This window comes from Lipophrys pholis (assembly GCF_963383615.2).
Source record: "Lipophrys pholis genome assembly, chromosome: 12".
Classification (NCBI taxonomy): Eukaryota; Metazoa; Chordata; class Actinopteri; order Blenniiformes; family Blenniidae; genus Lipophrys; species Lipophrys pholis.
This window is the reverse complement of record NC_137641.1, coordinates 6,016,214-6,042,777: the sequence shown is the minus strand read 5'-3', so window position 1 is coordinate 6,042,777 and position 26,564 is coordinate 6,016,214. Positions and strand designations below refer to the sequence as shown.

General features: G+C 43.6%; 1 protein-coding gene across 1 annotated transcript in view; it reads left to right on the top strand.

Moving 5' to 3' along the window:
• Positions 1-26,564, top strand: part of LOC308117932 (integrin alpha-1-like) — an 84,419-nt gene that overhangs the window by 30,861 nt on the left and 26,994 nt on the right. Inside the window, 14 exon segments of the mRNA XM_080477052.1 lie at positions 141-250; positions 8,074-8,162; positions 10,169-10,283; positions 12,159-12,286; positions 12,990-13,138; positions 14,305-14,455; positions 14,701-14,875; positions 16,087-16,151; positions 16,153-16,161; positions 18,208-18,355; positions 20,547-20,692; positions 22,392-22,535; positions 22,621-22,872; positions 25,269-25,396. Coding sequence (XP_080333178.1) covers positions 141-250; positions 8,074-8,162; positions 10,169-10,283; positions 12,159-12,286; positions 12,990-13,138; positions 14,305-14,455; positions 14,701-14,875; positions 16,087-16,151; positions 16,153-16,161; positions 18,208-18,355; positions 20,547-20,692; positions 22,392-22,535; positions 22,621-22,872; positions 25,269-25,396 — 1,809 coding nt within the window.

The following is a 26,564-nucleotide window of genomic DNA, read 5'->3' as shown; positions in this document are numbered from 1 at the left end:
CTCAGTACCTGCCAGCCCCTCATTTTGGTAATAATGAGCGATCACTGCTTGTTATGATGATTGTAAAAACGTGACGTTGGCGTGTGTTGCTGGGTTGCCTTTCAAACCCGCTCCTAACTTGTTGTTTTTCTTCTTGTCAGGGTTCTGATTGGATCGCCGCTCTCGGGGCAGCCGGCAACACGGACGGGAGACGTGTACAAATGTCCCGTCGGGAAGGTGGACAACACGTGTGTCAAGCTGGAGCTGCCCAGTAAGAATTCCTCTGTCTGTCTCTTCATGCACTGCAGAGATCAGCAACTCATGAAATAATGCCGGTTTTATGAGTCTGGCTGCTGATTTTATAAAAAAAAATTTTTTTATAAGTTTATAAATTCAATCCACATACAATAATTTAATATTACTTAAATTAATACTCCCACTATTGGACTTTTTCAATGTATACCTCCTTCAATCGACAACGCTGTTTTATTTATTGGGCCTGTTTTAGCAGTTTTAGCTATTTTATTGGCTTTAGCAGTCTGAGCCATTTCAGTTACTAAAACAACCATCCGTCCCTCCATTTCCTCCTTCGACATTAGACAATTTAATAGTTTCACAAGTGATGGGAGCAGGAAAACCCGATTAACCATGAGAGTTGAGCACCATGAAATTGCTGAAATGATCACAGAATTATCAGGCTCTGGCTCCTAGAATAGCAGAGATTGCAACTTCACACGCTTAGGGTTGTTTAAGCGACGTTCCAAGTGAAAATGCATCGTTTTGGGGTTTTCATTTCAGAGAAGTTTTGCATTTAGATGGCAACGTTTTGAAAACAATCTCCTTTTCAATACAAACACGCTGAAAACAATTAGAACAGTGAGCTCTAAACATTAACAATGAGAGGACACGGACATTCTAGTGGACAGACCACCAATATGGATTGTTATTATGGTAACTGTCAAAATAAAACCACCAATATGGATTGTTATTATGGTGACTGTCAAAATAAAACCACCAAGTTGAATTGTTATTATGGTGACTGTCAAAATAAAACCACCAAGTGGGATTATTATTACGGTGACTGTCAAAATAAAACTACCAAGTGGAATCGTTATTACGGTGACTGTCAAAATAAAACCACCAAGTTGGATTGTTATTATGGTGACTGTCAAAATAAAACCACTAAGTTGGATTGTTATTACGGTGACTGTCAAAATAAAACTACCAAGTTGGATTGTTATTACGGTGACTGTCAAACTAAAAGTACCAAGTCCAGGAGAATCTGGACTGGGAGTCATGACACCACAGAGGAAATTTTGTTCCGATTGGCTCGACTGAGCATGTGCAGAAAAACTATTCACTTTGGCCATGAGGCAAATACACAGTAGCATCGTTTCAAAAGAAAGTTGCTAAAAAAGTGTTTTCAAAAAGTTCCACCTTGGGAACTGTTTTGAAAAAGTTGCATTTTCAGTAACTGTGCACGAAAACTTTCAGTTTTCACTTTGAAATTTTAAGGAGGCCTTTATAAATCTCCTTAAAATTTCAAAGTGAAAACTTTCAGTTTTCACTTTGAAATTTTAAGGAGGCCTTTATAAATCTAAAATAGCTATAAAACTTCATTTATAAAACACAGAAATGGGAGGAACAACTAGATCTGCTGGAACAACTTAAACTGCTAAAATGATTAATACAGCTAAAACAGCCAAATGGCTAAACCTTCTAAAATGGCTAAAATATTTTAAACTGGTAGGTTCGTTATTAAAATGTCAGCACCTCTTAATTCTTGTTTTCACATTTCGTTTTTGCGACATAAACTACAGATTTGGGTAAAGAAAACCTATACTATATAACGTATAAGCTGCGTTCTGCTTTTATTTTGAAAGCTTGCTGTCACCATATAAATTTATTGCAGAAGAGACAAACTCCATTAGAGTGAATTGTAAACAATCTAGCTTAAAAATAAAAATCATGTACAACATATTTTTGTATTTAACAGTCACTGTAGTGAGCACTGATTTCCAGCAGGCATTCCTTTCGGGCTCTTTCCAAAACCCTCCACCGATAGTTTAGGACCACCGTGGCTAAAAATAAAAAGTCAGTGAAGCTGTTTCTGCAGCGTGTTTACATTGTCATTATCACACGGCAATCATGACTGCTCTGAGCGGTGGTAATAATAACGCGACTCAGACGATTTTGTCAGCAGTTTTGCTCGTCCGGATTCATCCTTATCTGGATTTAGCGGCGAGACAGTCAGAAGACAGTGTTTACAGAGATTTCAGAGAGTGATGCAGAGTTCAGACTGCAAGCCGAAAAAGGAACGTGGAAGATGCACATTTAATCAGAGTCTCTTCCCTGCGTTCATCAGCTCTCACAGCTGTGTTTGTTTACAGTCTGGTTTTCAGATAGCCGGATTTTACTCACTCGTCTCGTCGATCTCACACAGGCTGCACAAGATGACAGTAAGGAATCCATGAGTCATCTTTAATGAGACTCGCTTGTGACTCGAAACTGAACTGACACTGTCTCCGTGTTATCGTTCAGAAATATCAGCTGCATCAGTCAAAAAGAGGAAATAGAAAAATGTGTAAAATGAGAAATATTCCCTTGAGCTGATGTGATCATGACTGAATGCACCACAGTGCTGCACGTGGTTAGATCATCCCATCTCGCACTGGCAGCGCGCAACACTGTCATTTCTCTAGAATGTATGGGACCAATAGAATGTTTGAGTTCTAGATGGTGTGAGGGTTCTAGAATGCGTTAGGGTTATCTGTTAGATTTCTACAATGTGGGAGAGCTCTAGATTTTGTGAGAGTTCTGGAATGTGTGAGAGCTCTAAAATGTGTTAGGGTTATGTGTGAGGGTTCTACAATATGTGAGAGTTCTATAATGTAGGAGAGTTATTTTTTAGGGTTCAAGAATATGGGAGGGTTCTAAAATGTGTGTGGGTTATCTGTGATGGTTCTAGAATGTGGGAGAGTTATGAAATTTGTGAGGGTTCTGGAATGTGTCAGAGTTCTAGATGGTGTAAGAGTTTTTGAATGTGTTAGAGTTCTCGAAGGTGTCACGGTTCTAGATTGTGTTAGGGTTATCTGTTAGGTTTCTAGAATGTGTGAGAGTTCTATAATGTTTTAGGGTTCTATAATGTGGGAGGACTATCAGTGAGCGTTCTAGAATGTGGGAGAGTTCTGGAATGTTTGAGGGTTCTAGAATATGTGAGGGTTTGAGAATGTGTAAAAGTTACCCATTAGGGTTCTAGAATGTGTGGGTTCTGGAATGTGTGAGAGTTCTAAAATGTGTTAGGGTTATCTGTGAGGGTTCTTCAATGTGTGAGAGTTCTATAATGTACAAGGGTTCTAGAATGTCGAAGGGCTATCAGTTATGGTTCTAGAATAGAAGAGATGTGGGAGAGAATGTGGGAGAGTTCTGGAATGTTTGAGAGTTCTAGAATGTGTCTGGGTTATCTGTTAGGGTTGGAGAGTGTGTCAGGGTTCTATAATGTGGGGGGGTTCTCGAATGTGCGAGGGTTCTGGAATGTGTCAGGGTTCTAGAATGTGTGAAAGTTCTAGAATGTGTTAGGGTTAACTGTTAGGGTTATATGTTAGGGTTCTAGAATATGGGAGGGTTCTAGAATCTAGAATGTGTAAGGTTTTCTGTGAGGGTTCTACAATGTGGGCGAGTTTTGGAATGTTTGAGGGTTCCAAAATGTGTCGGGGTTCTACAATGTGTGAGAGTATTAGAATGTGCTAGGGTTATCTGTTATGGTGCAAGAGTGTGAGGGTTCTGGAATTTGAGGATTCCAGAATATGTAACCATTCTGGAATGTGTGAGACTTCTAGAAGGTGTGAGGGTTCTAGAATGTTTTAGAGTTCTAAATATATGAGTGTTCTAGAATGTGTGGGGGTTCTAGAATGTGTGAGGGTTCTGGAATGTGTGCGAGTTCTAGTGGGTGGGACAGCTCTAGAATGTGTTAGGGTTATCTCTTGGGGTTCTGGAATGTGGGAGAGTTCTAGAATGTGGGAGAGTTCTGGGATTTCTGAGGGTTCTAGAATGTGTGAGGGTTCTAGAATGTGGGAGGGCTATCTGTTAGGGTTCTAGAATGTTGGAGAGTTCTGGAATGTGTGAGGGTTCTATAATGTGCTAGGGTTATCTGATAGGGTTCTAGAACGTGTGATGTTTCTGGAATGTGTAAGTGTTCTAGAATGTGTGAGAGTTCTCGAGTGTGTTCGGATTATCTGTTAAGGTTCTAGAATGTGTAAGGGTTCTAGAATGTGTTAGGGTTATCTGTGAGGGTTCTAGAATGTGTGAGAGTTCTGGAATGTGTTAGGGTTATCTATGAGGGTTCTAGAATGTATGAGAGTTCTGGAATGTGTTAGGGTTATCTATGAGGGTTCTAGAATGTGTGAGAGTTCTGGAATGTGTTAGGGTTATCTGTGAGGGTTGTAGAATGTGTGAGCGTTATCGGTTAGGTTTCTAGAACGTGTTAGGGTTATGTGTGAGAGTTCTAGAATGTGTGAGCGTTCTAGAATGTATAAAAGCTCTAACGTTTGCTCGGGTTTGAGAACGTCTGAGGTTCTGGAATGTGTGAAGGTTATAGAATGTCATGAACCGTCCCACAGAAAGTCTCTGAAAGGAAATATTCATTTTCAAGTATCTCAACGAGCCCCATATGGAGAGAAGACGTCTCTGGGCTTGAGAGTCTGAGTCTGTGTGGAGAACGCAAGCTTCAATCCACAATCTTTCTGAGTGAAAGTATTTGCTAATATCTGCACGTTACTGAAGGGAACGTCTTCTGGCTGTGGACTGTGGACTGAACCAGACGTGTCAAGCCGTGTTCAGGACACCGACGGATCGTTTAGGATCAATTTCTGATATTTTAAACGTCAAACAGCTTAGCCGAGAAGATAAACAAATAATCCTAATCACTTGTGTATATGCAAGTACTTTCTGTGGTATGTGGTGTGTGTGTACTTGTATTATCTGCCTGGTTCCCTGGGGCAGGAAGCTGGGCCCATCTGAACAGGAAGAGAGTCAATAAACAAGGTTTTAATGCTTCATCCTTCCAATTTATCTTCATTTAACAGATAAACACAACTGAGCTCCCGGTGAAAAGTCTGCGGAGCCGCGATTAGTGCCGCCTCTGTGTTCCGACAGAGAGCAAACCAGCGGCTCACTGGTTAATACGTCCCCAAAGCTGTTGATGCCCGTGAATTATCAAGGACCGTGAGGGACGGGTAGCCCGGTGACGGTGAATTCTGAGTTCGTGTGCTGATAATTTAAACTCCTCCTCTCACGAGTCGGGCAGAGCCGTGTTTGTTTTATGTGGGGTGAGTTAAAGATCTCACAAGTTTAGGCTGGAGCGCTTCCACCGGGAGTCGATTCGGGCTCGGAGTCGGAGCCCCTCGGCGATGAGTCGTTTTAATATGAGGCATGACTCAGCGGCCGCGTGTCCTCTTCCTCACCTCTGAGGAGGACGTTTAAAGTGATAGTTTTCAAATATCACAGAGTGGTAAATCCAGAACGATTTCCTACTCTGAGTCATTTCATCCATCCGTCGACGCCCCTCGTCTCACATCGCCAGGACTGCCTCCAGAGTTTAAACCATAGTGGCTGAACGTAAGCTGGTGTGGTCGTTGTGTTGGAGTTCTTAATCACGCTGCAAAGCAACCACCCAGGCTGAAGACGCCATGGCTCGACTGCCAAATGTGATGAGTTGTTGGTGCGAAAGACCCCCATCGGTCAGATTTGGGTTGTCGGCTGAACCGTTTCACAAAACTCTTCAGTCTGTTTGGAAAAACTGAGTCCGGAATAACAAACGTGAACTGTTGGCTCTGTGCCAGCAAACTGCGGCCTGACAGGACGAGGACACACGTCACAGTGGACATCGTCGTCTCCAGGACTCGGCTTATTATAGTCTTTTCATAAAAATCTAAACTGAAATACACAGATCAACATGTGTGTAGAATGTAAGTATGTAATGAAGAGTATTTCTGTGTTTGTAATATTTATACAGAGTTTGAATGAGTAACTTTAAACCCTGCTTGTTGTCACCAGATGTGTTGTGTCGCATTCAAATGGTTCATCCATCCATCTATCCATTAACACGTCCATCAATCAATTCTTTCTTTAATCTTCAACTATGTATCTATTCTTCTTCTTCCAACTCATCTATTCATCCAACTATTCATCATCTATCGTCACCTATTCATCCATCCACTGTTTCATCCATCCATCTACTGATTTATGTATTTTTCCATCCATCCACAATAGGAATAGTATATAATAGAGATACTTTTTTAATCTGAGTCATCCATCCATCCATTTTCTTTCCCACTTATCCAGTTCAGGGTCACAGGGTGCTGGTCCCAGCCTACCTTGGGCCAGGACAGGGTTCACCTGGCCTGGTGACCTGTCCAGGTGTACCTGTAGGGTTCACCTGCAGGGACACCTGGACAGGTCACCTGGCAAACAAAACTCACATTCACACCGAGGGACAATTCAGCATCACTAATTGATGTCCCTTGCATGTTTTTGGACTGTGGGAAGGAAACCCATGCACCCACACACACACACACACACACACACACACACACACACACACACACACACACACACACACACACACACACACACACACACACAGGGAGAACATGCAAAGTCCACACAGGAAGACTCCGGGTTAGACTTGAACCCAGAACGTTCTGGATGGGAGGCGAGAACACTAACCACTGCACCACTGTGCGGTCATTCATCTGTGTGTGTGTGTGTGTGTGTGTGTGTGTGTGTGTGTGTGTGTGTGTGTGTGTGTGTGTGTGTGTGTGTGTGTGTGTGTGTGTGTGTGTGTGTGTGTGTGTGTGTGTGTGTGTGTGTGTGTGTGTGTGTGTGTGTGTGTGTGTGTGTGTGTGTGTGTGTGTGTGTGTGTGTGTGTGTGTGTGTGTGTGTGTGTGTGTGTGTGTGTGTGTGTGTGTGTGTGTGTGTGGTTTCTTTACAAAAACAAACAACAGTACCCACTAGTGGCCCAACATGAAACTACATAATTTTCTGCATACTTGCCATTTCCGTTTAAACTAACATCATTTTCAAAACATTGCTGTGTAAAAGTGAATCTTTTCTGAACTGGAATTGCAAAGACGATGCATTTTCATTTGGAAGTATGTGTAAGCAAGTCCTTAGGGGATTTGAACACAAGCATTTGTTGCCATGAACCTGGTACTAAACAGTTGACAAACTGGTTCAATCGATAGGTTTCACGTCTCCACAAGCCTCTGCAATAAATAACCGTCTCATAAACTGAGCAAAAAGAGAACAGTCACTCTGATGGCTGCAAACACAATTCAGCATGTGTATATAAATGTGTCTATAAATATATATATATATAAATATATAAATCATGAGCCACAGGGTTTCTCTTCATGTCACTCACTCATCATCATCATTTTCTTCCCTCCCTCACAATATACTGCAGTTCCAAAGCCCCAGTAGGTTTGAGTAAAAGTAGAATGTGTTTTTATTGGGAGGTCAGGCGGGAGGCTTAAACAGCTCTGATCTGTGCTCCGCATCCACTTCGAGATGAAGAAAACCTTCTCTCACTAACTCCGGGCAGAACTAGTCAATGACCTGCTTGTGGGAGTCGTAACTTTAAAATGCTGTCCTGGGGGGTGGAGTGGGGGGGGGGGGGGGGGCTCCATCCAAGTGTTTGTGGGAACCTGTGGATTCAGAAGAAAATGACGAGCAGAGTGAAATTCAAAGCATTCCTCCAGCTGCTAATTTTAGCCACATGTTGAGATTGCTTCAAGAATCCCCTCGTTTTCTCGGCTGTTTCTCCACAAAATGCTGGTTTTGCAGATGAACGAAGGACAGAGAGAGCGAGAGAGAGAGGGAGAGAGAGAGAGAGACCGCCGAGCAAAACCAAAAGAAGCTGCTCTGAACCACATGTCAGAGGTTATTACATCTTCAGGTCGGGCGGAAGTGAGCGAGAAGCCCGAGCAGCTTTCTTCCTGTGGGAAAATGAAAAAGAGGAATTTGTCCAGCTGGTCATCCTCTACTGTTTGTCTCGCTCTGTTTATTCACCCCCCCCCTTTTCTTTTTTTCCAGAAAATACAACCATTCCCAACTTGCGTGAAGTGAAGGAGAACATGACCATGGGAACCACGCTGGTGACCAATCCCAACGGAGGATTTCTGGTACGAAGGAAGTGTCCTACATGTTCTATACCAAACCACAAAGATCTGATCTTTGCATATTTTTCCTGCAACACAACTGTCCTGAATGTATGCGTCCACTGAGTCTTTGGCCTCAGCGGCGACAGCAGGCCGGACACCGTCCAAATGTAGCTTCATGTCATGCGAATGGGAATTAACCGAAGCACCAAGTGTGTGAATATGGAGAGAAACTCCAACCGAATCACATTGTAACTTCACCTAAATTATGTTTACACCACATATACAGTTGTATATCTTCATTTAATTTAACCTTTCTTGGAACTGCAAGATACTGAAGCTCTTCACTGTGTCTGATCTGATCTGAATTATTATATATTATTATTATTGTTCCAATCTTGCAGATTGGACAGAAAGCGTCTTGTTTCAGACGGTGACGGTGGATCCTGTGCAGCTGCACATGTAACTGAAGCCTTGATGTGGTTAGAATGACGCGCTAACGTGACTCCTCGTGGCGGCCTGTGTGTTTACGCAGTAATCCAACGCTCAGCACAGCTCATAGGAAACATTTCATGGTTTTCAATCGGGCGGAAACCTCCCAGACGTTGCTGTGTTTCATGAGGAAAGTCCTCATCTAATAAGGCAGATAAACACAAGGGCCGTTTCTCACCTGGCGTACTGGCGAACAAGTACTGGTCCAGTTCAACGTACACTACTCGCCCAGTACGCACGGTGTGTTCTTGCTCCGCCCACCTTTTTCGAGGATGCACTAAGACAGGACTTGTGTGGACTTGTGTGTCCATACTTCTGAGTACGTACTCACCAAAGTATGCGAGTACGTGCTTGGGATTGAGAAATATTGTAACTAATAAGTTTAATGAAAGATTGAAGTCATACATGGAAGGAGGACAAACGAGGAGCACGGTTACATGACAGCGTGTGAAGTGAAAACGGAAAAAACTTCTCTTGTGTTTTCAGTGTCGGTTTACATGTCAACGGTGTGGAAACGGCAAAATGTCACTAATTCATATTCGACAAAGGAAAACTTGATATGTGAAGGCTTATGTGTTTCCCAGAAGCACCCCCGCACAGCCTCTGCCTCAGCGCTATACACACTTCCAGCAGTCTCGTGTCTCGCTACGTACTGCGTAGCACGTAGCATCCCTGGCGTTTGAGCACCGAAACTCTTTAGCGTGTAGCATGTAGCACAGCCCGGAGTAAGATCCTCCGGATCCACTGAGCAGTTACAGTAATGAGAGACATTGGGCCTGTGGTTAAGTCGCTGGTGGAGGAATTATCAGTCCCTCCTTAATTAAACCAGTCTAGTTTTACATTAGTTTTTTGGGGGAAATTGAGAAGGAACCTTGTTTTTCTGCCTCGTAAAGCTTCTGTAAGGCCCGTCCGTGTTGCTAAAACAATGTTTAGTATTTACAAGCAGCTCATTCATGAACACTACATTTCCTCCTCAAACGAAGACGAAAACCCTGATTTTAGCTTTAGTATCTGATGGAGGAGCTCAGCAGAGCCTCTCCTCTGACTGCCGGCTACGCCCTCATCAAAGAAGGAAAGCACTGTGGCTGTGGAACATGCAGGGACATTTAAGGAAATGAGGCCAAAAGATTAATAGATGTTATTCAATTTTCCAGTTATTGTTGGTAAATTTGAGATTCCTGCTTCCTATTGGGCCCTGTCTTCTGCAGACGAGCACACACTTCTTTTTTTTTTTTTAATGGTCGCCGCGTAATCCTCCGTTTGAGTCGTTCTTTCCTTTCGGTATTTGTCTTTATGGCTACGATCTCCTCTTGGCCCTGACTGTGTGTGTGTGTGTGTGTGTGTGTGTGTGTGTGTGTGTGTGTGTGTGTGTGTGTGTGTGTGTGTGTGTGTGTGTGTGTGTGTGTGTGTGTGTGTGTGTGTGTGTGTGTGTGTGTGTGTGTGTGTGTGTGTGTGTGTGTGTGTGTGTGTGTGTGTGTGTGTGTGTGTGTGTGTGTGTGTGTGTGTGTGTGTGTGTGTGTGTGTGTGTGTCTCCACAGGCGTGCGGTCCTCAGTACAGCTACATGTGCGGCCAGCAGCAGTACATCTCCGGGGTCTGTGCCAACGTCAGCGATTCCTTCCAGGTCCTCAACTCCATGGCTCCGGCGGCGCAAGGTACGCATCCCCACACCGGACATGACTCCAGATTGCCTGTCCGGGAGATAAACATCAACTATTCGGAGCGGTACCACCCAAGACCCTGACATGAAACCCACGCCGTGTCGGTGAAGAGGGAGATTAGAGCATTCTTCCTAATGTAAACCCGCCTGCCACCTCGTCCCTCTCCAGTCCGGCCCTGCAGCCGCGTCGCATGCCCAAGTTAGGAGACAGTTTATGGCGCCTGCAGGCCAGTTCCCCTGGAAGGAAACAGCCAGAGAGTAAACAAAGCTACAGCTACAGCTTCTTTTCTCTTCCAGGGGTAAACATTCAGAGGCTGCAAGCGCCACAAGAATGCTTTATGTTGAAGTAAATTGATCATAAATGAACTGATTTGAAGGGTGAGGGTGCGATCACGGGATCACTTTTATTTTGACAGTCACCGTAATAACAATCCAACTTGGTAGTTTTATTTTGACAGCCACCGTAATAACAATCCAACTTGGTGGTTTTATTTTGACAGTCACCATAATAACAATCCAACTTGGTAGTTTTATTTTGACAGTCACCATAATAACGATCCAACTTTTTTAATTTGAAAGTCACTGTAAAATCCTCTAAAATGTCCGTGGTCTCCTTGTTAATGTTTAGAGCTCATTGACCTCTGCTGTGTGTGTGTGTGTGTGTGTGTGTGTGTGTGTGTGTGTGTGTGTGTGTGTGTGTGTGTGTGTGTGTGTGTGTGTGTGTGTGTGTGTGTGTGTGTGTGTGTGTGTGTGTGTGTGTGTGTGTGTGTGTGTGTGTGTGTGCTTTCATTCCTAAAACTAACAACAGCGCCCACTAGTGCCCTGGCTTGCTCAGGACAGTTGTTCTTCCGTTTCCATGTAAACCAACATCTTTGTCAGATCGTTGCTGTTTAAACGTGAACATTTGTTCATGATGAAGCTTGAAAGCTTTGAATCACTCTGACCACTCTTCAGCTACTCCTCTTTAAAAAGCTCCACTGCCTTTCATTATTTCTATTTCTTTTTTTTCTTTTTCTTTTTCTTTTTCAACCTTGTTTCATTATCCTCTGCATCAGTGGTTGGAAATGTTTAGGTCTGGGGAAAAACTGTTCATTTCTGTGACTCGATGAGTCTGCTTCTTCAACCAAACACAGATTTTTGTGCTCGTGGGATTTCTTCTTTTTTTTAACGGCCTGTAATTAATTATCTAGTGAAAATAAACATGCTTATAATAAAACCCCAAATCTACAAAGATAGTTTTTTTAAATTTTCGTCTTCAGTGATAAATTGCTGTGGATTCCTCCAACAGCCTGTGTCCTTACAGTGGACACAGACAGCCTGTGTCCCTACAGTGGACACACACAGCCTGTGTCCCTACAGTGGACACAGACAGCCTGTGTCCTTACAGTGGACACAGACAGCCTGTGTCCTTACAGTGGACACAGACAGCCTGTGTCCCTACAGTGGACACACACAGCCTGTGTCCTTACAGTGGACACAGACAGCCTGTGTCCTTACAGTGGACACACACAGCCTGTGTCCTTACAGTGGACACAGACAGCCTGTGTCCCTACAGTGGACACAAACAGCCTGTGTCCCTACAGTGGACACAGACAGCCTGTGTCCTTACAGTGGACACACACAGCCTGTGTCCTTACAGTGGACACAGACAGCCTGTGTCCTTACAGTGGACACACACAGCCTGTGTCCTTACAGTGGACACAGACAGCCTGTGTCCTTACAGTGGACACAGACAGGAAGAAAACTGAACATATTATATAACCTTGTGTTTTCTGAGGATCTGGACTCAACAGTTTAGTATGTTTGTATCAGGACAAATGAAATGAGACTTGTGAAGCTTCAGGTGTCCTGTTGTGTGGCTGTGTTGCAGACTGTGGGAAAGAGCTGGACATTGTGATGGTTCTGGACGGATCCAACAGTATCTACCCCTGGTCCAGCATCACCGACTTTCTCATCCGCTTCCTGGAGAAAATGGAAATTGGACCGAAACTTTCACAAGTGAGTCACATGAAAATTACTGTGGTGGTTTTAAAATTCAATTCATTTCTACATCTATTCATTTTTCTATCCATCCATCCATCCATCCATCCATCCATCCATCCATCCATCCATCCATCTCTCCGTTGTGGGTAAACTTATGATTTTAAAACTAGATTACATTTTGTAAATTGGACCTACATTTGGTTCAACCTATAAAGAAAAAAGACCAATATAATTTGACTATTTGGAATTTCTGCTTCCACATCTGTAAATCATTACTTCCACATCTCTAAAGTGTAATACGGTGAGAGAGAGTGGGGTTTTTCAAAACAGTGCCAGCAGTGAGAGTAAAACATCTTGTGAAGAACTTCACAGATTTTGCAGTAATTTCAGGCCTCTGTCTCTCTGAGTTATACCTCGAGTGTATTTCTGTCCTCTCGGAGCGGACCGTTGGTTTTTATTGTGGTGAGGTTGCTCTGGCCTGGAGCGTGTGGAGTTTTCCACCGGGGGAGCCGCTGGAAAGTCGTCCCGCCGAGGAGCTCCGCGGTTGAAAGTCACATCTTCCATGACCGCTGGAGTCCTCAAGCCTTCTGTATAAAGAACATGGTGTCACACGGGCTCCCACCAGGCCCAGCCGCAGACCGTCCGGGAGGAGAAGAAGAAGCGAGGGGGGAAAAGATGTCGGGTAAAGTCTAGAAGACAAAGCGTGTGTGTTTTCCAGGTGGGCATCGTGTCTTACGGCGAGAGCGTGACTCACCGCGTCAACCTGAGCCAGTTCGACAACACCGCCGACCTGCTGGAGTTTGTGAACGACCTTCCTCAGCAGACCGGATTCAAGACCATGACCTTCCTGGGCATCGACACCGCCAGGTACCGGACTGAGCCGGCCTGTGGAGGCCCGGAGCACCAGGCGGCGGGCCCGCCACTGTGGTCTGGCTGTGGGTCACCAACCGCATTGTTCCATCCCTAGTCCCACACACAACAGACCGTCCTTTACTGGCTGTCACAGTTTCCCCCAACTAACCAGAGAAACAGGTTCCATCAACTCTGTGTGGTCATAACATCAGTGGAATATTTGGAGAGGAAGAAATATCCCCAAAATAGATTTAAGTATTGAGAATGAAATTGTATCGTCGACCAATAACTAAACCTGCTAATGACGTGAGACTTCCTGCCATTTCATGTCAGTTATATAAACTAGTTGGAAAAAATTACAACCTTCTCTTCCATTTCATTCATAACTTCAAAACTTTTGTTCTGTATTGAATTATTTTTGTTTGTTTGTTGTTTTGTCAAATAATTGAATAAAAACAAACAATAAACTTTATCTACAAGCATAACGCAATAAATTAGAATACATTCCTTATTCCTGTTTTTCATAAGCAGACTGCAGGAAACAATCTTAGTCCCAAGATATTCAGTCTTATTACTCGTTAGGCTTATTTAATTCATTCTTTGTAAAAAAAAGCAAAAATAGAAAAGCAGAAAGAATTCCATACGAAACAAAACAGAACAAAAGAAAGAAAGATTAACTTATATATTCTGCCTCATGATCTTAATTAATCCTTCTCATTGAAAATTCTAAACAAACAGCAAATATCAAACAAAAAGACTATAAAGTCTGAAAATATTACATTTCTAATGCTATTGTTTTAATGCTCTTATGATATTAGATGTAATATTCTGTTACCATTACATTTATTACATTTCTTGCTTTGCTAATTTTCCGTCACCTGATTTATCATTTTATCGGCAGGTATCGTGTTACTCGCTATTATTACATGATCAGTTGCTCCAACTCAGTTTTACTCTTCCAGACAAATCAAGAGTGCAGTAATGATCTCAGTATTTAGACTTTAACTCTGACATTTGTTTGTCATTTGGAGTCTTTTGCTGCCCTCCAGCATAGAATCTCAACCAGCTGCTCCCTCCATCATCCATAATCTTAATAAGTTCTTGACGTTTCGGCTCAATCTGACACCCAGTAGAGTTCCCACTTGACAATCCAACTTCATTCTTCCGATTGTGGAACTCAGGAAAGAGGCCTTCATGCCTGAGCGCGGCGCCCGCCCCGGAGTGAAGAAGGTCATGGTGATCGTGACGGACGGGGAGTCGCATGACTTCCACAATCTCAACAAGGTCATCAACGACTGCGAGGACGACGACATCGAGAGGTTTGGTATCGCCGTGAGTGTCTTCAGCCGTTTTCTTGTATCAGTTTAGGATTCTGTGCTTCAACCCGACGAGCCTGCTTGTTTCTGCTGACTCAGATATTTCAAGAATACCGATTAGACTAGATAAGCTGGAAAATCAAGCAGTAAATTGTGGGAACATGTATAACAAAACAACTATTCTCACAACGTTTGGGCAGAAATACGGGACTGTCTCTCTCTCTTTGTCACATGACGATGATATCTGGACGTGGTTTCCAGGTTCTGGGAGATTACAATCGTCAGAACAAGAGTGCAGAAGAACTGCACAAGTTCATCAAAGAGATCGAGTCCATCTCCAGTCAGCCGCTACGAGACCACTTCTTCAACGTGTCCGATGAGTTTGCTCTGCTGAACATCGTCGACACGCTGGGGAGCAAGATCTTCGCTCTGGAAGGTGAAAAACACAGAAAATCATCCATTCTACACTCTGATGAAAATGTCTTCTTTTTACTGTTGATCTGCCAAACAGCTGACTGATGATGAGCTTTGAACGAGTTATACTTCTCTTTTTCTTATTTATATCTTCTATCGTTCACATGAACCAACATAGATTGCAATGGAAAGGAAAACGTCCTTCTGACTGCGAGAACCCTGCAGAATCAGACTCAGAGCAATTAACAACAAACAATTTAAACTTGTCCTGTCCTCTAGTTCACCTCCTCCTCATCCTCCTGTTCATCTACTCCTCCTCCTCCTCCTCCAGTTCACCTCCTCCTCCTCCTCCTCCTCCTGGTCTGGTCGCTCCAGAAACCTTCAGTATTCTAAGTTTCTAGCTCCTCCTTGATTTTCCTCATTTGAATATTGGATCATAGGAGCTACATTCAGAATCTGCTGTGTCTGTGTGAGCTGGACTGGCTCCGCCCACACATGCCCATCTTGGGAAGAGGAGGAAGTACTTCCTCTCGTGGTGCCATGTACCAGAGCAGAGCTGCCTAATTGTGGGAGGAGTCAAAGGGAGGGCCTACCTTGATTGGGATTGGCTAAACCCCCAATGACACTATATAGGGTTTGATTTCTGATTGGCTGGTTGGAGCAACACACTTTTTAAAACCTGAAACCAGCCAGGGAGAGAGAGGACAGACTGTCTTCACTTCTGGGGCGTCAGTCCAGGTATGAGGACGATTAGTACTGATGGAAAACCTGTTCGTTCAGACAGACAGACAGACAGACAGACAGACAGACAGACAGACAGACAGACAGACAGACAGACAGACAGACAGACAGACAGACAGACAGACAGACAGACAGACAGACAGACAGACAGACAGACAGACAGACAGACAGAGAGAGAGAGAGAGAGAGAGAGAGAGAGAGAGAGAGAGAGAGAGAGAGAGAGAGAGAGAGAGAGAGAGAGAGAGAGAGAGAGAGAGAGAGAGAGAGAGAGAGAGAGAGAGAGAGAGAGAGAGAGAGAGAGAGAGAGAGAGAGAGAGAGAGAGAGAGAGAGAGAGAGAGAGAGAGAGAGAGAGAGAGAGAGAGAGAGAGAGAGAGAGAGAGAGAGAGAGAGAGAGAGAGAGAGAGAGAGACTACCACAACAAGACTACCACAACAAGGCTTTATATTCACAGTTTCTAGAAAGGAAGCTAAGCTGAATGTTTCTCTCGGCAGCTACAAGTGGAAACTTCACCTCTTCATTCGGGATGGAAATGTCTCAGACTGGGTTCAGTGCTCACTACGTCCAAAGTAAGTCCAGCTCCCAGCGAGTCGTATCTTCACATCAGTCTTACCCGTCTGGAGGCGTTTGACGTTGTTTATTTCAATGTGCTTGCGTGTGAGTGTGAGCATCAGCTGGAGAAGTCTGGTTTTGGAGTGAACCCACTCAGACAATGTCGCAGTGTGATCCAGAGCGTCTTCAGCCCTTCGGTGGTTCACCTCCACCAGTCGTCCTGAGCGGACACAGACGTCCTTCTGTCCCTCGCCGCGGACTGATCGCATGAGATTGAAAACCAGACACGAGACGCAAACGGCTGGAGAGGATGTCGGATGTCCTTTTTACCCTCTTCCTGCCCTCCTCTTACTCCTGACTCACGTTCTCGCCTCGCCCCACTTCACGAAGCCGGACGCGACTCAGAATTCCAACACCTGACGTCGTTCCTTCACGGAGCTTCAGAGGAAAGAGACACTTGACGCCGCTCATTGTGACTGATGACCCGTGTTATGTCCTGAGGGACCCCTCCCCTTACTATGACATAACTCCGTTCCCTGAGGACGGGGTTGGGGGGCTAGGGTTAGGGTTAGGGGGGTTATGGTTAGGGGGGTTAGGTTTAGGGTTGGGGGTTAGGGTGGGGTGGGTTAGGGTTAGGGTCCTTATCAAATTTTGATTTCTGATGATTCCACAAAAACAGAAACTACTTCATCAAATCATTAACTTCCATTTCTCCATGTACCCATTAACTGAGTGTAAATCACGAATACAGAAACAGCTGTCTAATGAAATGAAGTTGAAGACAAGGTGTCTGTTCAAAAAATGTAGAATACACACTTTTAACATTTGGTGGCATCAAATTCATTAAATTATGGGGTCCACATGCAGTCCAATTTAATCTGAAATATTCTTGAATATTGCCATAATGACTTTTACATTTAAACTTTAAACTTTGTGTTTGTTGTGGCGCAAAGTATATGTGATGAAAAGGTCTATATTTTCACAACTTGGTACAGAAAGTTACAATCTCAAAATAAAGGCTGATTTTAATGATGCAAAATACAGTGAAATGTCCAAAAACCTTGATTTATCTGCACAAGTGTGTGTGTAACATTTCTGCTGTTCTTCTATATTCCACATTAAGAATGGAAGAATGGAACGGATAATTAACATAATAAATGACAATGCAACTGTGGAATAAAATCTGTACAAACATGCTTAAATGTTGTGCCACCACGTTTTATTTATCTCAGTGACACATTCTTACTCCTATACCGGGGTGTCAAACATCAGGCCCGTGGGCCAAAACCGGCCCGAAAAAAAGCTCCAATCGGCCGAACCAGCAAGAAAATTTTGACGATTTCAAAGAAATTCCGTGTAACGACACAAGACAACCCTGAGACCTGAGCCGAGGTGTCGGTGATGCTGCTGTGAAAGTTATCAAACCAGCATGGGCCTCAAAGCCACGAGGTCAGCGGGAGTTTGTGAAAACACCCAGAATGCAATGCTGCAGGAGGAGTTTTTACATCAGACGTTCTCATTAAAATTGGCTTTATGTTGAGATTGTAGTCGTTTTCTGTACATTTGTGAAAATAGAGACGTTTCCCTCATGTACTCTTGTGTCACAACAGATGAAAAAGGTTAAAATTTAAAGGTTATTACGGCACTATCTTACCATTCAGGAGGAAATGTGGCTCCTGAACTAAATTAATTTGACACCTCAGCTCTACGCCATCAGTAACGCCTGGAAATAAAGGATATTTATTGATTCATGCAGAACATAGAGAATACTTTGGTGATCAATGAACAAACGACTGCAGTGATCTTCCTGTAAGAAATCTCAGATTAAAAGACTTTCACAAGCCATATGGAATAAACAACCTCATCCTCTCATTCCTGAGGAATTCATGCGGTTTTTATGCAGACCTCAGCAGAATCTATCGACCCAGTCACATGACTTTTCCACTACTTCCCGCCTGTTTCCAAAAACAAAAGGCTGCCTCATACTTGGACTAATGAGATACTCCCCTTATCGTAAACCCTGCGAGCTGCGACTCCTGATACCATCTGCGTGTCTCCTGCAGGATGTGGTGTTACTGGGCGCCGTGGGGGCGTACGACTGGAACGGGACGGTGGTGATGCACACTGCCAGAGATACCATCGTTCCAAGCAAAACGCAGTTCTACGACCCCGACGCCGAGGCTGGGTACGAGGGGCTGGCCGGCTACCTCGGTGAGTTGACCCTGCATTAGAGTATCTACCATGGGGGAAGCTTTAAAACATTATCATCTTTTCAGGACAAAAACTGGGTTCTATGAGATGTCCAAATGAAAAACTCCAAAGAGAGTATGAGAATCACTCAATCATGAAAAACAGCATGAATGCCAGTGAGTCAATCATTTTAAAACCATCTGTTTCATGTAGTTTCATTACCAAATTCAATAATACTACGACTCACTTTAAAAAATATAAAGCCTTCAGAGGCCCAAACAACTGGAAATATGAGACCAAGATAAACTTTCAGGCAAACGGATGTAAAATAGCAGTTCTTCTATAATCTGCTACATTTACAATTTGTGTACAAATTGTATTTGTGTATGATTGTTCTTTAATGTGCATTGTCCCGTTAAAATAAATAATAAATGACTGAAATGTTTATTCCACAAACAGAGTGATTCTATATGCACATGAACGAGAAAGAGCAAAACTCAAACAGCCATCGTTGCGTTAACGTTCCTGCTGCTGTTGTCTGAGTGACATAATACGCCATCTGGTGGTGAAAACTTGTATTGCAGGTCGAAGTAAAAACGCATAGTTTTTCCATTTTTGTTTCAGAAAAGTTTTGCATTTAGTTGGAAAGGATTTTAAAACAAAGTCTGTTTAGCATTTGGTTATTTCTACTGTTCGTTTCTTTCCTAGCATTGATTAGTTTTGATCGTCTAGCTTGTAGTGCCTGTGTGTATTGTTTTTGTGTATTGTTTGTGTGTATTGTGCTTGTATGGTACATGTAGATTTATATGTGGGACTGTACATGTGTAAATGGATGAATGTATTAGGCTATGTGTGTATGTTTATATGTAATAATGCATTTAGCATGAGTGTTTAATTAGGTGTGCATGTATTAAAGAATGTTAAGTACAGCTTACTCACAGCATCCGCGTTATGTATGATGTGTGTACTATGTGTGGATATAGGTGATTGTGTCTGTCTGTAGATATGTATGAATGGACGTGTATGTATATATATTCTATGTACTGCGCAGGACACGTGTGTGTGTGTGTGTGTGTGTGTGTGTGTGTGTGTGTGTGTGTGTGTGTGTGTGTGTGTGTGTGTGTGTGTGTGTGTGTGTGTGTGTGTGTGTGTGTGTGTGTGTGTGTGTGTGTGTGTGTGTGTGTGTGTGTGTGTGTGTGTGTGTGTGTGTGTGTGTGTGTGTGTGTGTGTGTGTGAGAGATGGAAGGAAGTCAATTATGCTATTTACTTTAGGACAAGAGGTGGGAGTAAATCATTTTTACTTCTTCTCACTCCGTTTTGTACCTTGATATTCGAAATAAACATTTAAAAAAAAGCAAAAAAAAAAAGCATGTCGGGCCACTAATGTTGTTTGTTTTTGAAATGAATGACTAAATGAATGCATGAATCACAAAACCAAGAATTCTCTAGACAAAATGCTGGCGAGTCTGATCAGTAATGAGGTGCAGGTGTCGTGAGAGAGAAAACAGGAAGTGACGCATTTTTGCCAATATCGATATATGATCTATGATATACGAGTCTTTTGAATGCTTCAAGGCGACAAAAATAGTTCAGTCTTTTTAAGGCATTAAATTCAATTTTACTGCTGCAGGATCAATCTGGCTGCATGGAGGAGAGAGATACTTCATTTGTCTTTGATAACAGATGTTTGTCTCTTTCTGTGTCACATTAATAATGAATCCACGCTTGTCTCCCCATCCCATTGCCTTTTATGGCTCGTGAAGCAACCGCAGCGTCTTAATATCAAACTATTTAAATCAACATGTCATCAGCCAGAGCACCAGAAGGTCTCGTACTGTAAACTCAACTCTCTGTGTGTGTGTGTGTGTGTGTGTGTGTGTGTGTGTGTGTGTGTGTGTGTGTGTGTGTGTGTGTGTGTGTGTGTGTGTGTGTGTGTGTGTGTGTGTGTGTGTGTGTGTGTGTGTGTGTGTGTGTGTGTGTGTGTGTGTGTGTGTGTGTGTGTGTGTGTGTGTGTGTGTGTGTGTGTGTGCGCGCCAGTTTCCACTAGTGTTTTATAGTTTCCTCCACACAGCGAGACATAAACAGTAGCCCGGGGAAGCGTTTAAAACTATAGTCCAAGCAGAGCCCGAGTGCGCGGTTGTAAATGACCGGCGCGTCTTCACACTTCTCCATGTGTGTTTGTGTCGTAATGCAGCGAGTTTCCCCTCCGCAGGTTATGATGTTCAGTCTGCGTCCACTCCCGATGGAACGCTGTACATCACCGGAGCGCCGCGGTACAACCACACGGGGCGCGTGGTTATCTACCGGCTGGATGAAGGCAACAGCATCTTCATCTCACAGATCCTGAAGGGAGAACAGGTGAGACTACAAGTTTGATGAAGACCGCGGTCGTAGTAACTTGTTCCTCTGCACATGCTCATTAGAGCCAATCAGAACTTAGTTTCCTCCGCGGTGTCATGACTCCCAGTCCATATTCTCCTGGACTTTATTTTATTTTGACAGTCACCATAATAACAATCCAACTTGGTACTTTTATTTTGACAGCCACCATAATAACAATCCAACTTGGTACTTTTATTTTGACAGTCACCATAATAACAATCCAACTTGGTAGTTTTATTTTGACAGTCGCCATAATAACGATCTAACTTGGTGGTTTTATTTTGACAGTCACCAAAACAATCCAACTAGGTGGTTTTATTTTAAAAGTCACTGGAATAACAATCCAACTTGGGTTTTTTATTTTGACAGTCACCATAATAACAATCCAACTTGGGTTTTTTATTTTGACAGTCACCATAATAACAATCCAACATGGTGGTATTATTTTGACAGTCACCATAATAACAATCCAACTTGGGTTTTTTATTTTGACAGTCACCATAATAACAATCTAACTTGGTGGGCTCTCCCTTGGAAAGGCTGATTATTTCTTTTCCACAATCTTTTATTTTTTTGGGTGTTTGTGTTTTCATTGCTCTTATTGTGTTAAAATCTAAACATTACTAATGAAATACAAACAAACAGCTCAGTTTACCAATATGCACATTGCATGCATAGACATCTACACACATACATATGCAAAGACGTCTTCCACATTATGTTGTTGCTTTTTATTTATCTTATATATTTCAATGCTTTTCTTTTTCTTTTTCAGTGTATAGATAGATAGATAGATAGATAGATGGATGTAACAGACCACACCCGATTACTTATCATTATCCTCATTGTGGGGGGGGGGGACAGGGGGACAGAGGACAGAAGGGAAGGAGCAGTAGCCTCCATCCACCTCATCCACCTCACCATCCTCCATCTCACATCCCATAATGCAAAACTGCAATATCTAATCGTCTCTTCACTGCAAATGATCCTCCAGGTTAATAATTCTGTCTGTAACCACCGAGCAGTTTAACCTCCGGCCACTTTCACTCCTAGATTCTGTTAGGAGTCTGATTCTTTTAGTCACTTCTATATCTAGCTAAGTTAACGTTAGTTAAGAGTTTATATTATTTTCTCTACTAAATGTTGGCAGGAGTTTTATTTACTCTTTTTGCCACTTATACATCGTATTTATTACGTATCATGTGTGTGGGTTCAAACAACAGCAACCACGAGTGGTTCACCATGCTCACCATGTTGTTTTCAGTGTTTCTGTGGAAACAGACATCGTCTTCAAACTCTTGGCATCGAAACGCAACAGTTTGCTGACATGAAAACGCTCAAATATGTGCAATAGCTGCATCATTTGCATTGTAGTGACTCTTCTGGGCCACCATAGTTGTTATTAGATTAAAATCTGCTGATCTACACTGCCCCCCCCCCCCCCCCCTCGACTCGCTCAGCTGGTAGAGCATGAGACTCTCAATCTCAAGGTAGAGGGTTCATGTCCCACGCCGGGCGCCACCTTCCTGTGGTCTCGGCACCTGCAGGAAGGTTCTTAATGGGTGCAATGTGATCTGGGTGACGGTGTTCAGACTGACACCCCCACCACCCGGGGATGGATAAGATGGATGGATGATCCAAACTGAACATTTTGATTTCTGGCTCCCGGGTGCAGATTGGTTCCTACTTTGGCAGCGTTCTGCAGACTCTGGACGTGGACGGAGATTCCTTCACAGACATCCTTCTGGTCGGCGCTCCGATGTACATGGGCTCCGACAAAGACGAGCAGGGACAAGTCTACGTCTACAAGCTCCACCAGGTAGGAAATGCTGAAACCGGAACTCAACCTGAGGAATGTGCAGTTCCACCACCGAGTTTTTTTTTTTGCTCTGCTTCGTCTTCAGAACGGCCAGTTTGTCCATGAGTTCACCTTGAAGCCCATCAACCAGTCGTGTTGCACCTCCCACTCAGCCAGCTGCACCAATAAGAACGAGCCCTGCGGCGCCCGCTTTGGCACCGCCATCGCCGCGGTGTCGGACCTCAACCTGGACGGGTTTAACGACGTGGCGATCGGCGCCCCTTTCGAGAACGATCACAGAGGGGGCGTCTACATCTACCACGGGGAAAAGACATCGCTGAAAGAGAAATTTGTCCAGGTGAGAACTAAAATCAAATTTCCCCCATGGATGTGGGCGAAACCATTGTGGCGGGACAGAAACCCCCATGGAACAGAGGACATGTCCTAGTTTCTAATTAGGACTCAAGCAGCCCGAGCAGATATTTGTGGTTCGCCATGCGTGATTGTTTTCCAAAGTCAGTGTGACCCACACAACAGCAAAGGACGTCCCCCACGCTAATGTGGTTCTTTCTTTTAAAATGTGTTTTCTTTTATTTTTTATTTTATAACTCTTTTGAACATTTTGACATTATATAGAACAAAATTAAAAAAAAAACACAAACCAAAAAGACAGAACAGACATGAGGATAGTATGGATACGCGTGTATTCATATTAAATTAAAAATAAATTAAGATAACCTTTATTGTCTGCCCCGAGCGGTGACAGAAAGTTTTCTTTAACAAGGTCGCAAACAATAAAATACAACATGTTTAAAACCCAAGTACAGACATAAAATGAATGTTAATTGGAAACAGAAAATGGTATATATATATATATATATATATATAAATTATTATTGATTATTTTTTTCCTGTAATTAATTGTGATTAATCACTTTGTTTTTCTCCTGAAGATTGACGCTTGTAATGGATGTTTCTGGATGGAAAACCTCAGAATTAATGTCGACTCGACACACAGAGACTATGTTTAAATTCAAAGACTATTTTTATTATATCCTTTTAGCTTTAGCTGCTGCCTGTTTAACAGTACGAGGGAGTTTAGTGGAGAGCAGCCGGACCAGGATGAAATGGTGACTATAATGTGATGAGTAAAGGCACCTTCATACTCCATAAGAACACGACGAAAGTTCAGCAGTGCGGGGTCCTGCCGACGAAATTTGTTTTGGCTGTGCCAACCACCCTGGCCGAACTATGCGGGAGCCGCACTTCCGAAACTTCTGCACTGCCGTGTGCTGCGCATGCATGTTCCAGTTCGCTCATGACTATCTGTCATATTTTAATCATATTTAGCTCGTAACATCGCTACTGTACGAGCTCCGCAGCTCATTAAAAAGTCGGAGTGCAGGCTTTTACATGATGCACCTGAACGCATCACGAACAGCTGTCATCTCCTGTAGTTAAAACTAGACCAACATGGCCCTCGGACAAAAACTCTCTTTTATTACTGAAACAGTTCAGAGAAATGTATTTCTGAAAGCACTGGAGGTGAGAAATAAACTGCAGTTGAAAAGTTTAAACGCCGCATCACAAAGGTGTGGCTGCTGCGAGGGGGCGTGGCCTGTTGTGAGGGGGCGTGGCCTGGAAGTTCGGCAGCTTGTTATCGGAGTATGAACAGTCCTGCCGAAAAAGCTTTTTTTTCAGCAGCTGACTGACGTCACTGACCAATTTTCTTCTTGGTCTTATGGGTTTAAAAAGGGAGTATGCAGGGGCCTTGAGGTGTAAACCAGAGTTAAAATGCCTCTGCTGGCAGTAAAAGTTCCCAGTTTCTTCAGCAGGCGGCGCTGTTGTGCTCCTCTTCCTTTAAAGAAACAGTAATCTACTTTTCCCATTTCAAACATTCTGTTCTAAGTCTCAGAGAGAAAGTAGTTTTTCCATTTGAATAGTACTTTAACCGCACCACTCCACCACTCCACCCCTCCACCCTACCAGTGTTTGAGGTTAGGAGCTTCACGGTTGTTCAGGTTCATCACCTTTTTTCAGGCAGCAAGCAAAGTTTCTCATAAATAGCAATCCCTCTCCGTGAGTACATTGTCTGTTGTTCTAGCTGGATATAGGAGTCTGACATCAAGGGGATATTATAGCCTTTTAATCTGGCACATTTTTCCCCAAAACAAATGGATTGTAGGACATGTCCAGAACATATGGGAGTGATGGGCGTTCAACTGTCCACTATGTCTCCAGCATTGCTTTTGTGTTTGAGTTTGCTTGAGTTTCATTTGAGGTGTAATGAAGTAGTGGATCAAATTCTTCCAGCCAAATATTCTTAACTGCCGTGAGTTAGTGGATGAGTGTTTGTTTTCGACATTGAAGTCCTCCTGTGTTATTTCTATGTTTAATTCTTTTTTCGCATTTTGTTTGAATGTATTCAGTGTTGGTAGAGACTGTCCATCTCTAGGTAGAGGGTTCATGTCCCACGCCGGGCGCCACCTTCCCCTCATCTGGGTGACAGTGGTCAGACTGCCACCCCCGCCACCTGGATACGGATAAGCGGGAGAAAATGGAGGGAAGGAGGGAGGGAGGGAGGGAGGGTATTCAGTGTTGTTACCTTTCAGTTTTTGGAGGCTCTGGTACAGTCCAGAAATTAGTTTCTTGCACCTTTTTTTCGAGGCTTCAATCAGAACTTCAATCACTGCTTTGCCCTCCTCCGATATTTTCGATCTTATCGGTTTTCTGACGTGTGTTCCGTCTCCTCAGCGGATCCCCGCCGGCGGCGATGGAGGGGTGAAGTTTTTCGGTCAGTCCATACACGGTGTCATGGACCTGAACGGAGACGGGATCACCGACGTGACCATCGGAGGTCTGGGCGGGGCCTCTCTGTTCTGGTGAGAACACGGCCCACCCTCGCATGTAAACACCCACTCCCAGAGCAAGGGAGTCCACATCCGCCGTTCCTCACCAGTGTCCTGCAGACACTCTTTACATGTTTCATTGTCTTATTGGGGTTTGGACAGCTGCTCGCGTCCCGCTGGGCTGGTGGGCTGAAGGCCAGCGACTTCCTAATGTCTGTGTTAAAAAAACCCGCCTCCACACTGACGTGAAGAGTCCAGCCCACAGCGTTCTGAAACGTCAGCCCACGCTCTGAATTATCTTTCCCAGGCAAAAAGCGTCTCCCACAGCTCCGATTGGCCGAGGCTCAACTCTGAGCTGTGTGAAAACTCCATCTCCCATGTGGCTTGCAGCTGAAATTGGATTTGGCAGCAGGCCACGGTTCTTCCAGGACCGTGGTCTGCTGGACAGAGGGAGCTGGAGCTGAGCTTTATGTGCATCCCATTCTTGTTCCTGCCTTCGAGGAAAGCTGATTCATGCACACAAACAGATGTATTTCATTAAAAATTAATGTATTCATTATGCAGAAACATGTTGCTTGACTCGCGTAGGCTTGACATGATGCATCAGTGTTTCAGCAAGCTGCGTTCAGAGACGTTTGTCTGGATAGAACTTCACATATTCATTTTTTTTTTTTAAAGCCATAAAGGTGTTTGATGAAAAGCCAGTCATTTCATCATTGTGCAATCCCCCCAAAATATTGGCTCCTTAGTGATATTTTAAGATTATTTAAAAGTGCTTGCTTAAAAAAAGTCAACATCGCTTTATTTGTCAGTTCAGCTACACATTTTCACACATATAGAGAAGCGAAATTGCTTTTTCCTTCTCGCACGACATTTAAAAAAAGATTTAAGAGAAGAAATGGGTGCAATGTGATCTGGGTGACGTTGCTCAGACTGACACCCCGCCACCCAGAAACAAATGAGCAGGAGAAGATGGATGGATGGATGGATGGATGAAAAAAGAGAAGTAGTCCAAACTGTGTCCTGCTCGTCCAGCGGGCTGGCGTTGGTTCTGTCCCTTGGGTCCACTTGGTGCTCTCTTCACCGTCCCGAGGCAGCAGAGACGTGTGTCCCTCTTGGTGGCTGAGATGAGAAGTGGAGGACAGTTGGTAGGAAAAGAGTCTCACCAAGTTGACTTTCGGACCCCTGTGGTGTCTGGGTC